General features: G+C 42.4%; 1 protein-coding gene across 2 annotated transcripts; it reads left to right on the forward strand.

Moving 5' to 3' along the window:
- The first annotated feature begins 933 nt into the window (after positions 1-933).
- On the forward strand, positions 934-13,737 carry cmss1 (cms1 ribosomal small subunit homolog). 2 transcript variants are annotated; one of them, XM_058393598.1, is made up of 9 exons: positions 934-1,063; positions 3,568-3,722; positions 4,459-4,524; positions 9,992-10,124; positions 10,226-10,285; positions 10,415-10,517; positions 10,607-10,755; positions 10,872-10,960; positions 13,463-13,737. In XM_058393598.1, exons 1-9 carry the CDS (start codon positions 1,015-1,017, stop codon positions 13,544-13,546), a joined length of 888 nt encoding a protein of 295 aa, XP_058249581.1. In that variant the 5' UTR covers positions 934-1,014; the 3' UTR covers positions 13,547-13,737. The 2 variants fall into 2 exon arrangements, with proteins under 2 accessions (XP_058249581.1, XP_058249582.1); XM_058393599.1 differs by having other exon boundaries at positions 9,995-10,124.
- The last annotated feature ends 134 nt before the right edge of the window (positions 13,738-13,871 follow it).

Raw genomic sequence — 13,871 nt, forward strand, 5'->3', positions numbered from 1 at the left:
GGAACACTCCACAAGAGCTGCAGCTTTGGAGATGCTCTGATCCAGTCGTCTAGCCATCACAATTTGGCCCTTCATTAAACTCGCTCAAATCCTTACACTTGCCCATTTTTCCTGCTTCTAACACATCAACTTTGAGGACTAAATATATCTGATATATCCCACCCACTAACAGGTGCCATGATGAGGATATATACCATGTGCAATGAGGGAAACACGTATGTTTTCACTGTGATTGATGAGGAAATGTGAATGTCATGAGAAATTGAGTCATCAGTGTCTCAATGTGTAGTGAGTCAGGGTCTTTACCAGCGCCCCAACTCATGTACACAAAATAATGATTCACGACCTAGGGAGCTAGAGAGCTGATTGAGACGCACCCGAAGAAGAAGAAGAAGAAGAAGAAGTCTGAAGAGACTGTGACTCTGATGTGTTTTTATGAACTATTTGATGTGAAAGTATTCAGTGTTTGAGCTGAATATAAATGTTAGGCTTTTGAAAAAGCCTCCCCCTCTTTTTTTTACCACAATCTAAACAAGAGCTAAAGAAGTTAGTGCCCCCCAGTGGCACAAAGCAGCACATGGGGAGCATTCTCACTTTCCCCATTAACATGGCCTTTCTTCATGACTGAAATACAGCTAGCTTTTTTTTAACACTTGGTCTTTGAATCCTAAATAGAGCACTTTTGAAATGATAGTGCACTACATAAAGTGCAGAAAGCATTTATATAAGTGCACTTATACAGGGAAAAGGAAGGCAATTGGAAATAAGCACAACTAGTTTGAGCTCGGTAGATTCATTACCGTTTATTAAAATCAAAGTATTCTTAAAAGCTTGGCTTAATACGCGATAGTTATATATTTTCTCTCTCATATATATATATATATATATATGCTCGTGTCTGTTTAGTTATATTTCTTGTCTGTGCATGAATGTAACATTGTTCGTTTTTAATGTTTAGCGCTATGTCATGTCGAAAATGCGGTTCCGGAATTGAGGTCATGTTTACGTGAAGCCATGGGAGACGACTTAGGAGACGAGTGGTGGGCTCGAGGTGAAGAATTAGGTATGTTTTTTGTAAATATTTCAGGTTTTATTGCAATATATATGAACTTAGTTATGTTTACAGGTTTTATTGTTTATACTAAGCAGAAAGCAGACCTGTTTTTTTTATTTACGGAGCTGCAAGTAGCTGGGAAAGTTTGACGGTTTTTTCAGAGATAAAATGTAAATAAACATGGAGCTGGTTTTAAAGGGTTTTTTTTCTTCACCCATATCACATCATGACCACGTCTGGTATGATAACGTAATATAAGTCTGGAGTTTTAAACCAAGTAAAGTTGATTAAAATCACCAAAACACCACCACGATGCTGCTTTCAGGGCTGCACGTGTGTCGTTTTGCCGAACGGCATCATGGGAATTGAAGTTTTGGTGTTGAATGTTGTTGCATGAGTATTGGAAATATAGTGCAGAATGTTTTTGCTGTTAATTTGTTTAATCATAATAGAAGGCAGATTATTCTAAGAAAATAAAACTAAGAGGCCCAAACCTGCTCCAGCGTGACAATGCCCCTGTGCACTAAGCACAGACTCATGGTGTGTCCTGCACTGAGCCCTGACTCTGACTCATCCCCACTGAACACCTTTAGGATGAACTTGAACACTGACTGAACCCCAGACCTCCTCCTCCTCCTCACTCTTACACCATCAGGGTCTGATGTCACAAATGCTCTTGTAGTGGAACAATCACTAATCCCCACAGTCAGGCTCCAAAATCTAATGGGGAACCTTCACAGAACATATTAGAACAGCATAGAGAGAGTAGGACGTTCTCTGTGGGATGTGATAGCTTAGTAGTTAAGGTGTTGTACCTTGTAGGAAGGTTGGGAGTTTGAATCCCAGGTCCACCAGACAGCTACTGCTGGGACCTTAAGCAAGGCCCTTAACCCTCAATTGCTCAGTTGTATAAAATGAGATAAAAAATGTAAGTTGCTCTGGATAAGGGCGTCTGCTAGATGCCAGAAATTTCTACCAGAAACTTCCCAAATAGTGTACCTCCTTTTGCCAAAATGACTGATATGTTTCCTACAGCGCTTCATTAGAGAACAATAAAGCTGTGATCTGTCTTGATCCTCCAAGGGATTGTCCTTCTGGACTCCACTTCAGTTCACCCCACAGATGGAGCCAATAGAGTTTAGGACAGCGGACTGGAATAAAAGAAATGATACATTTTCTATCACTGACCTGCTCAAACCATGATGTGGTTGAAATGTCCTGGCAGAAGCAGCCTGATTTCACTTCACTTCTCCACACCAGTTAGAAAAAAGGGTTTCTATTTACATGCCTTACAAGTAGTCTGGCATTGGAGGCCATGTCTGTAGATTTGCTGAGCTTCCCAGGTCATCTGATACAAACCTGCAGATGTATTTACACCAATCATGCATAACATTATGGCTTAATATTGTGTTGGTCCCCCTTTTGCTGCCAAAACAGCCCTGACCCATCGAGGTATGGACTCCACTAGATCCTTGAAGGTGTGCTGTGGTATCTGGCACCAAGATGTTAGCAGCAGATTCTCTAAGTCCTCTAAGTTGTGAGATGGGGCCTTCATGGGCCTTAAAGTATACTTTTGATAACTGACCACTGCAGCCCGGTTACACCCCACATGAGCTGCAGTTTTTGAGATGCTCTGATCCAGTCGTCTAGCCATGTCAATTTGGCTCATAGAGATTAAATCTGTCTGGACAAGAAGGCAGCAAATACACAATTAACATGATAATGACAATTAACAATATACATATTAAAAAGCACTAAATATAATGAGAATAATTTGAAAAATACATAGAATCTAAAATCAAGTATTCCAACATAGCTGTAGTTATTCCTAAGTGCCATTAATTAATCCGGTGAACAGAGGACAGTGAGCTCTATGTGCTCCTGTAAGTTGTTCCATGTTAATGAGGCATTAAGGTTAAACCCCCACCACTTTTTTTCCTTTCTAATTCTCCTCCTCCTCACTGTGCGTGGGGGCAGAAAACCATAGCATCCTCTTTAAGGTTCATTACAGTGCCAGTTCTTTTAACCTTCATAATTATTGGCCTAACAGAGGTATGTTCACACATGTAGCTACTAGTTTTTCTATCTTATTTTTAAAGATCAACACACATTTAACATTGAATTTTCTGTAAGGGATTGTGGCCTTGGTGTCACCTCATATTGATACCCCAAGTGAAGCAGGAAGTCACAGATGGCCAGAGAAAACACACTCATACACTTCAGCAGTAACACAAATGAGAACACGATTCGGTGTCATGCTGTGCTTCAGGAGTTCCTGGGGAGCTAATTGTGACACAAAAAAAAACCCCATTTTTTTTAAATGCATCTAAATTGTAGGATTACACAAACATTTCATACCCTCATGATACCAGGATAAATAATGGCAGTAATTCTACTGGTAAATAAAGGCAGTAAAGTTATAGCTCAGTGGATATAAATACTGAGTAAAGTCGTGAAAAAGAAAACTAGTTTTCTGGACCAGGTTAACAGAGTGAATAATTTGTATTTGCCAGGTGACTCAGGTGGAGAGGATGCACACAATGTACACGACTCGCACGATTCACAAGACACACAGGAAGCAGCAGAAGAGCCTAAGAAAAAAGTAGTCAAGAAAAGAAAACTTCAAACCCAGGAGGCAGACAAAGTGAAGAAAAAGAAGACAGTACAGGTAACACACACTTTATATCTTCGTGTTCGCGTGTGTTGTGTTCATTTACATTTTTGTCATGCAAGTTATTATATACACCAACCAGACATAACGTTATGACCACCGGCCTAATATTTTGTTGGTCCCCCTTTTGCTGTCAAAAAAGCCCTGACCCATCATGCACTGTGTATTCTGACACCATTCTTTTAGAACCAGCTTTAACTTCTTAATTTGAGCAATTTGAGCAACAGTAGTTCATTTGTTGGATCGGATGCAAAAGTGCATCAGTGAGCCCTGGACGCCCATGACCCTGTCGCCGGTTCACCACTGTTTCCTTCCTTGGACCACTTTTGATAGATACTGACCACTGCAGACCGGGAACACCCCACAAGAGCTGCAGTTTTGGAGATGCTCTGATCCAGTGGTCTAGCCATCACAATTTGGCCCATTTTTCCTGCTTGTAACACATCAACTTTGAGGACAAAATGTTCACTTGCTGCCTAATATATCCCACCCACTAACAGGTGCCATGATGAAGTGAATAACACTAATTATCTCATCTCTCACTGCTCATAATGTTATGCCTGATCGGTGTACGTAGATAAAAAGGCTTGACAAACTGAGCGGTAGAAACAGCACTGGGACAATCCCAAATGGCTTGTTATTCCCTGTGTAAGTGCACTGTTTAGGTTCCAGCCACTTTCTCCTTCACATATTGCGTAATATTGGCAAGCAATATATTTGTCTTTATTTACAGAAAGAAGGCATCGTTGCAAAACCAGAAGAAAAAACAGAGGACAAAAAGCCCAAGAAAAGACGAAAGGTAAATACAAAGGGGTTTTGTCTTGTCACTCTTACGGTATATCTGCGATTAGACGCTGAATTGGGATGAAACTTACATAAATACTGCGGAATTATTGTACAGTAAATGTGAAATTTTTTTGGTTTTTGGCGGCATGTGACAAATTCCAGCTCTTTTTTTAGAGTCAGATCATTTCGGCTGTTCTCTGCCATTTTATTCCCAAACCGGACGAAGCTTGCAGATTTCCAAGCAGTGACTGTTCTTCCTTGCGTAGCTACATCTGAACTGGTTTCATGACTACCCAAATAATCAGTCCCTCCAGGATTGCTCGATTTTGCCATCACAGAAATGGACACAAAATCAAGCAAACTCTGTGACATTAGGAGGAGATTTTTCAAAATGACCACAGTTTTTCCACTGATTTGGGACACATGACATCCTCAGAACACGCATTCTGCCCAATCCTTTTTCCAGTCACGTGAACATGAGTACAGCTCTGATAGAAAGTCATTACATGTGTGACTTCACTGCTAGAAGTTTAAAAGAAGAATCCTATACTCACAATTTCACCAATTCAATGCAAAAAAAAATGGCAAATTGTTTTTTTTTAAAAAAAAAAAAAAAAAAAAAGCCAAAGCAAAATCGAGCATTTTTAGGTGCAGCAATCACAAAAAAACTCCTAGGGGGACTGAATAGCAATCATTTGCATTGTATTTTATGAAAGGTAAATAATTCAGCAAGGCAGCAGTAAGCATTCCTGCATGGTTGTTTCTCCTCGCCGTATCTGCGCTTTGTCTGGAAAATTTCTTCCTGTTCCCTTCTGGACTCTGAAAGGTTCGCCTCACCCTCACAACTGAGATTCAGACTCGCACCTCGGCTCATTCCCGCAAACGAACAGCAGTTATTAAATATGAACCAAGGAGCATTGGCTTCATCTGCATCTATAAGAAAAAAGAGAGAAAAGTGTGAGGTTGTGCTGAAGATTTTCTCGAAAGAGACGGCTCTCTCGCTAGCAACACATCACTAGCCTCCACAGCGATCATGTCACGAAAGACTGTTAGAAAAGAGCAGCTTCAAATTTGGGAATAATAGCACCAGTGAAATTGCTTTTACCTGCCCACAACAGCAAGAGTCTTCAGCTGTACAGACTTCAGATTTGTGTGAGGGTGTGTGTGTGTGCGTGTTGGGGGGGCATTGGGGGGTGTTAATGGGGGGTGCATGGGTGTGGGTGAGTATCTATGTGTGGGGGTGTTGCGTGTGTGTTGGGTGCATGCATTTGTGTGTGAGCATGAGCATGTTTGGGTACGTTTAGGTGCGTATGCATGTGTGTGGGTATGTTTAGGTGCCCTTGGGGGTGTGTGTGGGTGCGTGCACACTTACTGTAGGTGACATTATGGTGACATTATTGTAGGTGTGCGGAGTGTATGTGTGTGGGTGTTCGTGTGTGTGTATGTTTTGGGTGTGTTTGCTTGGGTGGGTGTATGTGTGTGGGTGTGTTTGCTAGTTTTTTGTGTGGGTACGTATGTGTATGTTTGGGTGGGTGTGGGTATGTATGTGTGTGTGGGTGTGTGTACACATACTATAGGTGACCACATCGTGGAAGTACAGAGTGAACACAGGAAAAACACTGCATTTGTTTGCTTTTAGACTGAAAGTGTCAGAAAGTGAGATTGTAAGTGAGGAGGATGAATAAAACAGCAACACGTCTTCATCAGCACTTCACTGCAGACTCAGATTTGTGTAATTAGTGCAGAGCAGAGGCAGCTCTCTTACATTTACTGCAGGATATTTTTAAAGAAATTCTGCTTGTAAGAGGAGTTTTAATTAGGAGAATCTTTGACTTTTGGTGAGTAAATATCTAAAGACGTACCATGTGACATTTGGGTGTGATTTTCTGCCAGCTTTTTTTGGTCGGTTGTTTTTTTCCCCAGTGGCTGAATCTCCAATGTGTTGCACTACTTGTAGTGCACTATGTAGGTGAGGAGGTCACAGCAGTCATGTAGGGCACATGAGTAGTGAACAGGAAATTATTAGGATTTGTCCTAACTGTTTTGAGGCACTAAGTAATGACACATTTTAGGTTTTGGAGGTCTGACATTTATGAAAGTATTGCTTATGATGATGTTGGAGTTGTGATCAGTTTATTAGGTACACCTGCTCAGACACACAACCAGCCAATCATGTGGCAGCAGGATCAAAACTAGACATACAACAGAAGCACACAGGATGACAAGACAGCGCAGACAAACAACATATAGACCGACTTTTGTGCAGATAGCAGTGTATACAATGAGTGTAAATAAGAAATTGACATTTTATGCAAAGAACAGTGTATACAGTGAATGCAAATATTAAAGTGACACATGTAAACAGGATTAATATAAAAAATGTAAAGTGACATGTGCGTGCAAACAGGACAATTTAGTGTGTGTGTGTCTGTGTACAGCACAGTTCAGTTCTCCTGTTGAGATCAGAATCTTGGATGTATGTGTGTGTGTGTGTGTGTGATCAGTTCAGCTCAGTTCTCTGTTGAGATACCTGATTGCCTGAGGGAAGAAACTGTTTAACAGTCTGGTTGTGCGGGTCCGAATGCTTCAGTACCTCTTTCCGGATGGCAGAAGGGTGAAGAGTGTGTGTGAGGGGTGTGTGGGATCATCCACAATGCTGTTAGCTCTGCGGATGCAGCGTGTGGAGTAAATGTCTGTAATAGAGGGAAGAGAGACTCCAGTGATCTTCTCAGCTGTCCTCACTATCCGCTGAAGGGTCTTGCAATCCGAGACGGTGCAATTCCCAAACCAGGCAGTGATGCAGCTGCTCAGGATACTCTCGATGGTCCCTCTGTAGAAGGTGGTCAGGATGGGAGGCGGAAGATGAGCCTTCCTCAGCCTTCGCAGGAAGTAGAGACACTGCTGGGCCTTTCTGGTGATGGAGCTGGTGTTGAGTGACCAGGTGAGGTCCTCCACCAGGTGAACACCAAGGAATTTGGTGCTCTTGAAGATCTCCACGATGGACCCATCCATGTTCAGTGGAGAATGGTCACTCTTTGTTCTCTTGAAGTCAACAACCATCTCTTTAGTCTTTTCGACGTTCAGAGACAGGTTATTAACTTTACACCAGGCTGCTAGTTGTTGCACCTCCTCTCCATACGCTGACTCGTTGTTCTTGCTGATGAGACCCACCAACTTGATGATGTGATTGGAGTTGTGCATTGCTGCACAGTCGTGAGTCAGCAGAGTGAACAGCAGTGGACTGAGTACACAGCCCTGAGGAGCTCCAGTGTTCAGTGTGGTGGTGCTGGAGATGCTGTTCCCAATCCGGACTGACTGAGGTCTTCCAGTCAGGAAATCCAGGATCCAATTGCAGAGAGAGGTGTTGATGCTCAGCAGACTCAGCTTCTCGATCAGGTGCTGAGGAATGATTGTATTGAATGCTGAACTGAAGTCAGTGAACAGCATTCGTAGGTAAGTGTCTTTATTGTCCAGGTGTGTGAGGGCCAGATGGAGGGTTGTGGTGATGGCATCGTCTGTGGAGCGGTTTGGACGATACGCAAACTGCATGGGGTCGAGTGAAGGTGGCAGCAGGTTCTTAATGTGCCTCATGACGAGCCTCTCGAAGCACTTCATGATGATGGGTGTGAATGCAACGGGACGGTAGTCATTAAGACAGGACACTGGAGACTTCTTCGGAACGGGGATGATGGTGGTCAACTTTAGGTACGTTGGGACGACGGCGCTACTCAGGGAGATGTTGAAGATGTCCATGAAGACATCTACTAGCTGTTCTGCACATTCCCTGAGCACTTTGTCAGGAATCTTGTCTGGTCCAGCAGCTTTCCGTGGGTTAACTCTGCATAGAGTTTTCCTCACGTCAGCCATGGTGAGACAGAGCACCTGGTCCTCTGAAGAAGGGCTGGTCTTCCTTGCTGTCACATCGTTACGTGCCTCAAACCGAGCGTAGAAGCTGTTCAGCACATCTGGAAGGGAGGCATCACTGTCACAGGCAGGTGGAGCTGGCCTGTAGTTGGTGATGGACTGGATGCCTTGCCACATGCGCCGAGTGTTGCCGCTGCTCTGGAAGTGGTCGTGAATTCTCTGGGAGTGTGCGCGCTTTGCCTCTCTAATGGCTCGAGACCGTTTAGCCCGTGCTGTTCTTAGGGCGTCCTTGTCTACAGTTCTGAAGGCAGAGTCTCTGGATCTTAGCAGCGCACACACCTTTGTGGTCATCCTCGGCTTCTGGTTGGAGCATGTGGTGATGGACTTGGAGACAGTCACGTCATCGATGCACTTCCCGATGAAGAGAGAGATGAGAAGAGAATGACCAAACTGGTAACAGAGCACTCTCTATACCCATGCTATCTCAAAAAGTATCTCAGAATTCAGTTTATTTTTCTAGCATTTGTATAGTTACGATTTATTTCTAATATTTATCAGTAATGAGAAGCCTGAGGTGACGGTGGCGAGGAAAAACTCCCTAAGATGATATGAGGAAGAAACCTTGAAAGGAACCAGGCTCGGAAGGGAATCTCACCCTCTTTGGGTGACACTGGACTTTTATTTATTTATTTTTTATACTAGCATTTGTCCCTCACAATGGCAGGGTCTGCTTTTAGCAGATCCTTTGATCCGCATGATTTGGCACAGGTTTTACGCCCAGATGCCCTTCCTGTCGTAACCCACCCATTTTTATCTGGGCTTGGGACTGGCCTTGAGAGTTAACTTTTCAGTGGCTGGGTTGACGCCCTGCCCAATAATCGAACCCGGGCCACAGCAATGAGAGCGTGGGATCCTGCTGCTGGACCACCATGAGGCCTGACGGTAAATAATGTAAATGTTGATAATATACTTTCTGCAACAGTTTATATTAAAGAATTGTGTAACCACGAGCTCCTGAGGAACTAATAGGTCAGTGTAGTTGTACAGTGTAGAATGCACATCTTGCCAAACGTTCAGACTACAGAATTTGACCACAGGTTCAGGATCCACTCCTGTCAAAGAAGAGCAGGAATCTGAGGCTATAGTAGACACATATTCATCCAAACTGGACTGACTGGAGAAGGATTTTTTTTCTTTTTTTCCAGTTTCAGTGAGCTTGTGTGCAGGAGTTAATTAATTAACACAAATCCAAATTGCTTTTCTAATTTTTTTCTCCTCCAAAACAGCACAGAAATTGAATTCCTGAATCGGTTGACGATTTTCTCCCCCGGGTTTATTTATGTCAGTTTATTGCACCCCACCACCACCCCTCACAGACATGGACTATAAAACACCAGTGATGTATTTTACCAGTAATTGGTGGTGCTTGGGCTGTAAATACAGCATCTTATGAGTTATATATTCACTCTGCAGTGCTGTAGTTTACAGGTCTGTGATAACGATTCTATTAAATAACGACAATAAAAGCCTAGGCTTCTTCGTGTGTGCTGAAATTTGGTGAGCCCACAAGGGTATTTAGTCATGCCTTGTAATCATCGATCTGTCTCTGTGTTCAGAAGAAGACCATCACAGATGTGTTGGCGACGTCGGAGCCTGCGCCCGGCTCTCCGGCTGACCTGAGGAGCCTGGTGCAGAGCTACTTCAGCGACACGCGATCTGTTATAGAGCAGGAGGAGCTCAAGCTGCCGGGTCAGTCGGCCGTGCCACGTTCACCTCTTTAACCTCAGTATGGCTACCTGATCCACCGAACTACTGCTCAAAGTGCTTACGTCTGCTACTTTTCATTTCAGAGTCATGTTTTCTGACGAGTAACGACCTCTCGCACAGCTTGTCGTCCTACCTCAAAGAAGGTGAGTGTTTGGAAAGATGGAGTTTGGGTGAACTTCAAACTTTAGAACTTTAGCTCTCGCTTCATGAGAAGCAGGTTTTTTGTTCATTCTTCAGTCATTAAATGATGCTTTTCATCTTTTCCTGTTTAGTTTGTCCTAAATGGGCTAAAGTACAGAAGCAGCACACGCAGACGCGCTCGGTCGTACTGCTCATCGTCTGTAGCTCCGCCCTGCGAACCATCGAACTCATCAAGTCAGTCACTTCTCCTTCCTCTCAGTTTTTATGTTTGAGTTTTATATTAACATGTTGTTTTTTGTTCACGTCTCCGTGTTGTGTTAAAGGCAGCTGACTACATTTAAGGGCGAAGCTAAAGTGTTAAAGCTCTTCGCCAAACACATCAAAGCCGAGGATCAGGTGAAGCTGCTGAGTAAAAGTGTGGCTCACATCGGTGTGGGTACTCCTGGCAGACTGAGCACCCTGATAGATAAAGGTCAGCACACACGCTCGCTTTAAAAGTCCCTGACATTTCGTGCGAGAGCTTTTACATTTAATTGAGTGATTTCTGTGATGATATTGAAGTAGCTGTTTTGACCTCTCTGCTTATAGAGGGATTGAGTCTGCAGGGATTGAGATATCTTGTCCTTGACTGGAACTACCGAGACCAAAAACAGAGGCGGATGGTGGACATACCAGAGGTACCATTCCCTATGACTCCAAATATATATATATATATGTGTGTGTGTATATATACATATATATATATATATATATATATATATATATATATATATATATATATATATATATATATATATATATATAATATATAAATATCAAATAAGAGACCACTGCCCAATCTCCAGATTTGAACGCTATTGAAAACCTCTGGAATGTCATCAAGAGGAAGATGGATGGTCACAAACCATCAAGCAAAGCTGAGCTGTTTGCTTTTTTGTTACAGTGGTATAAAGTTCCCCAACAGCAATGTGAAAAACTGGTGGAGAGCATGGAGCCGAAACACATGCAAATCGGTGTTATTCCTCCAAATGCTGATTTCTTAATGTTATTTAGCCAAAGCATTAACACAATTTGTTTACACATTATTTGCAGATTATTTGGTTTTATTTGAGTTATTAAAGCTCTGCAAATACTGAATGATCTTGGGTTATTTTGATGTGTTGTCATTTCCTTTAAATATACACTCTAAATAACAATAGTTATATTTTGAATTTAGGAAAAAATGAAACAAAATTGTTCATCTCAAAAATACATGAACATGTAAGAAAAAAACATAAGAAACTGATTATTTTGCAGTGGTCTCTTATTTCTTATTATTTATATTTTTTATTCCGGAGCTGTATATACACTGATCAGGCATAACATTATGAACACTGAGAGGTGAAATGAATAAGACTGATTATCTCCTCATCATGGCACCTGTTAGTGGGTGGGATATATTAGGCAGCAAGTGAACATTTTATCCTCAAAGTTGATGTGTTAGAAGCAGGAAAAATAGGTAAGCATACGGATTTGAGCGAGTTTGACAAGGGCCAAATTGTGATGGTTAGATGACTGGATCACAGCATCTCCAAAACTGCAGCTCTTGTGGGGTGTTCCTGGTCTGCAGTGGTCAGTATCTATCAAAAGTGGTCCAAGGAAGGAACAGTGGTGAACCGGCGACACGGTCATGGGCGGCCAAGGCTCATTGATGGATGTGTGGAGCGAAGACTGGCCCATGTGATCTGATCGAACAGACGAGCTACTGCTGCTCAAATTGCTGAAGAAGTTTCTGATATAAAGGTGTCAGAATACACAGTGCATGATGGATCAGGGCAGTAAAAGGGGGACCAACACAATTTTAGGCAGGTAGTCATAATGTTATGGCTAATCTGTGTATATATATTTTCCATGTAGCAGAAAGGGTGAGGTTTTTCCTTTAATTTGTCACCTGAGAGAATATTAGTGGTGTTCAGATCAGTGTAATATCAGCATTAACAAAACACACACACACACTTTGTCCCTCACATCCTTCTCGAGTCTCGGTGAAGGGGACGTGACCTTCCACACCTCAGAATTATTTTTTGTTTTTATTCCTCATGTGAAAGGAGAGTGCTCCAGTGTTCTCTATCCGCCGAAAGACTTTGGATCAGTACGTCGTTCTATACCGAGAAAAGAAGAGAAAAATAGTCAAATAACTTACTCACAAACGCAAAGACTAAAGGCAGCTATTGGATTGAATAAATATTTGAATTCCACATCTGGATGAGCTGAAGTCAGCGCTCGGGTCTTCGGATGACAGACATGAGAGGAAGTCTGTTCTTGTGTACTTTTACACAACACTCCAGAGAGGGAGTGAAATATTCATTCTGGTTGCGTACAGGGTTATTTTTTTTTGTCTTCGACCCACTTGAATACAAAATCTCACCCCAGCTTCCCCGTGATGAATCCCTCAGAGCGAAAGCTATATTTCCACTCAACGAATATCCACGTGCTGGAATAATCAGTACACGCTTTACACGTGCGCGTGTTTTGCGTAAACATCTATGGAGGGAGTTTTAGAGATCGCCCGGTTTGTAGTAAATCACACGCTGTGGAAGACTGAGAGAAGGCTGAAAATCACAGGCGTGTTTTTGCTTTAATGTTGAACTGTACAGTATGTGCAACACACACTGGCTTTTTCATTGCAGCCCATTGCACCAGCCTTGAGACCATCATCCAGATCTTTTATACATGGGGTGTTTGATCACGTGTCGCAGCGTGCTTCATGGTTTTTGTAAAAGTGGAGATTCACACCAATAAGGTGTATTTTGTACACGTTGCTGTATAATACCAGGGGAGAAAATGCAGTACAAAGAATCTTGTTAGTGCTGGAGACTGACAGAGGCTTAGTTCCTGGAATAGTAACTACTGTACATGCTACTGCTTTTCTGTCTGTGTCTGTTTCACTGTGTCTGTGTGTCTGTCTATGTGTGTGTCTGTGTGCGTCTGTCTGTATGTGTCTCTGTCTGTGTGTGTGTCTGTTTGTCTGTGTGTGTCTGTTGTCTCTGTCTGTGGGTCTGTCTGTGTGTCTGTTTTTCTGACTGTGTGTGTGTTTAATTTCTCTGTTTCTGTGTGTGTGTGTCTTTTCTGTTTCTTTGTATGTCTGTGACTGTGTGTGTGTCTGTGACTGTGTGTGTTTGTGTGTGTGTGTTTTGCAGGTCAAAGCAGAATTCCTGAAGCTTATGGAGACCGGCATCATTAAGAAGTGTCAGGAAGAAGCAGTTAAAATCGGACTCTTCTGACTGCGCATTGCTTTTCATGTCTTCTCAACCACACTCGCACAAATACGCCTCTGAAATGTGTTTTTTTTTTTATTATTTATGTAAAGCTTTGTTCTACATTTTTAAGCTGTGTAAAAACCCAGCTGTGTGTCTACTACACAAACACACACTCTACTAGAGAGAGCTAAAAATAAACTCATCTGATTGGACAATGCTGTTTAAGGTTGTTTTTCTTGCACAAGGAGAATCATGAGCGAACATCCATGCATTTATAATCACAGCAGGGAATCTGCATTAACATAACACCCTCTTACATGCAGCTGTGTGTGTACGCTATACACACATA

Source organism: Hemibagrus wyckioides, linkage group LG06 (assembly GCF_019097595.1).
Source record: "Hemibagrus wyckioides isolate EC202008001 linkage group LG06, SWU_Hwy_1.0, whole genome shotgun sequence".
Lineage (NCBI taxonomy): Eukaryota > Metazoa > Chordata > Actinopteri > Siluriformes > Bagridae > Hemibagrus > Hemibagrus wyckioides.

Coding starts and splice junctions, on each gene's coding strand:
- cmss1 (XM_058393598.1), top strand. CDS start 1,015: ATGGGAGACGACTTAGGAGACGAGTGGTGGGCTCGAGGTGAAGAATTA. Junction 1,064..3,567: donor GGCTCGAGGTGAAGAATTAG/GTATGTTTTTTG, acceptor TGTATTTGCCAG/GTGACTCAGGTGGAGAGGAT. Junction 10,756..10,871: donor GAGCACCCTGATAGATAAAG/GTCAGCACACAC, acceptor CTCTGCTTATAG/AGGGATTGAGTCTGCAGGGA.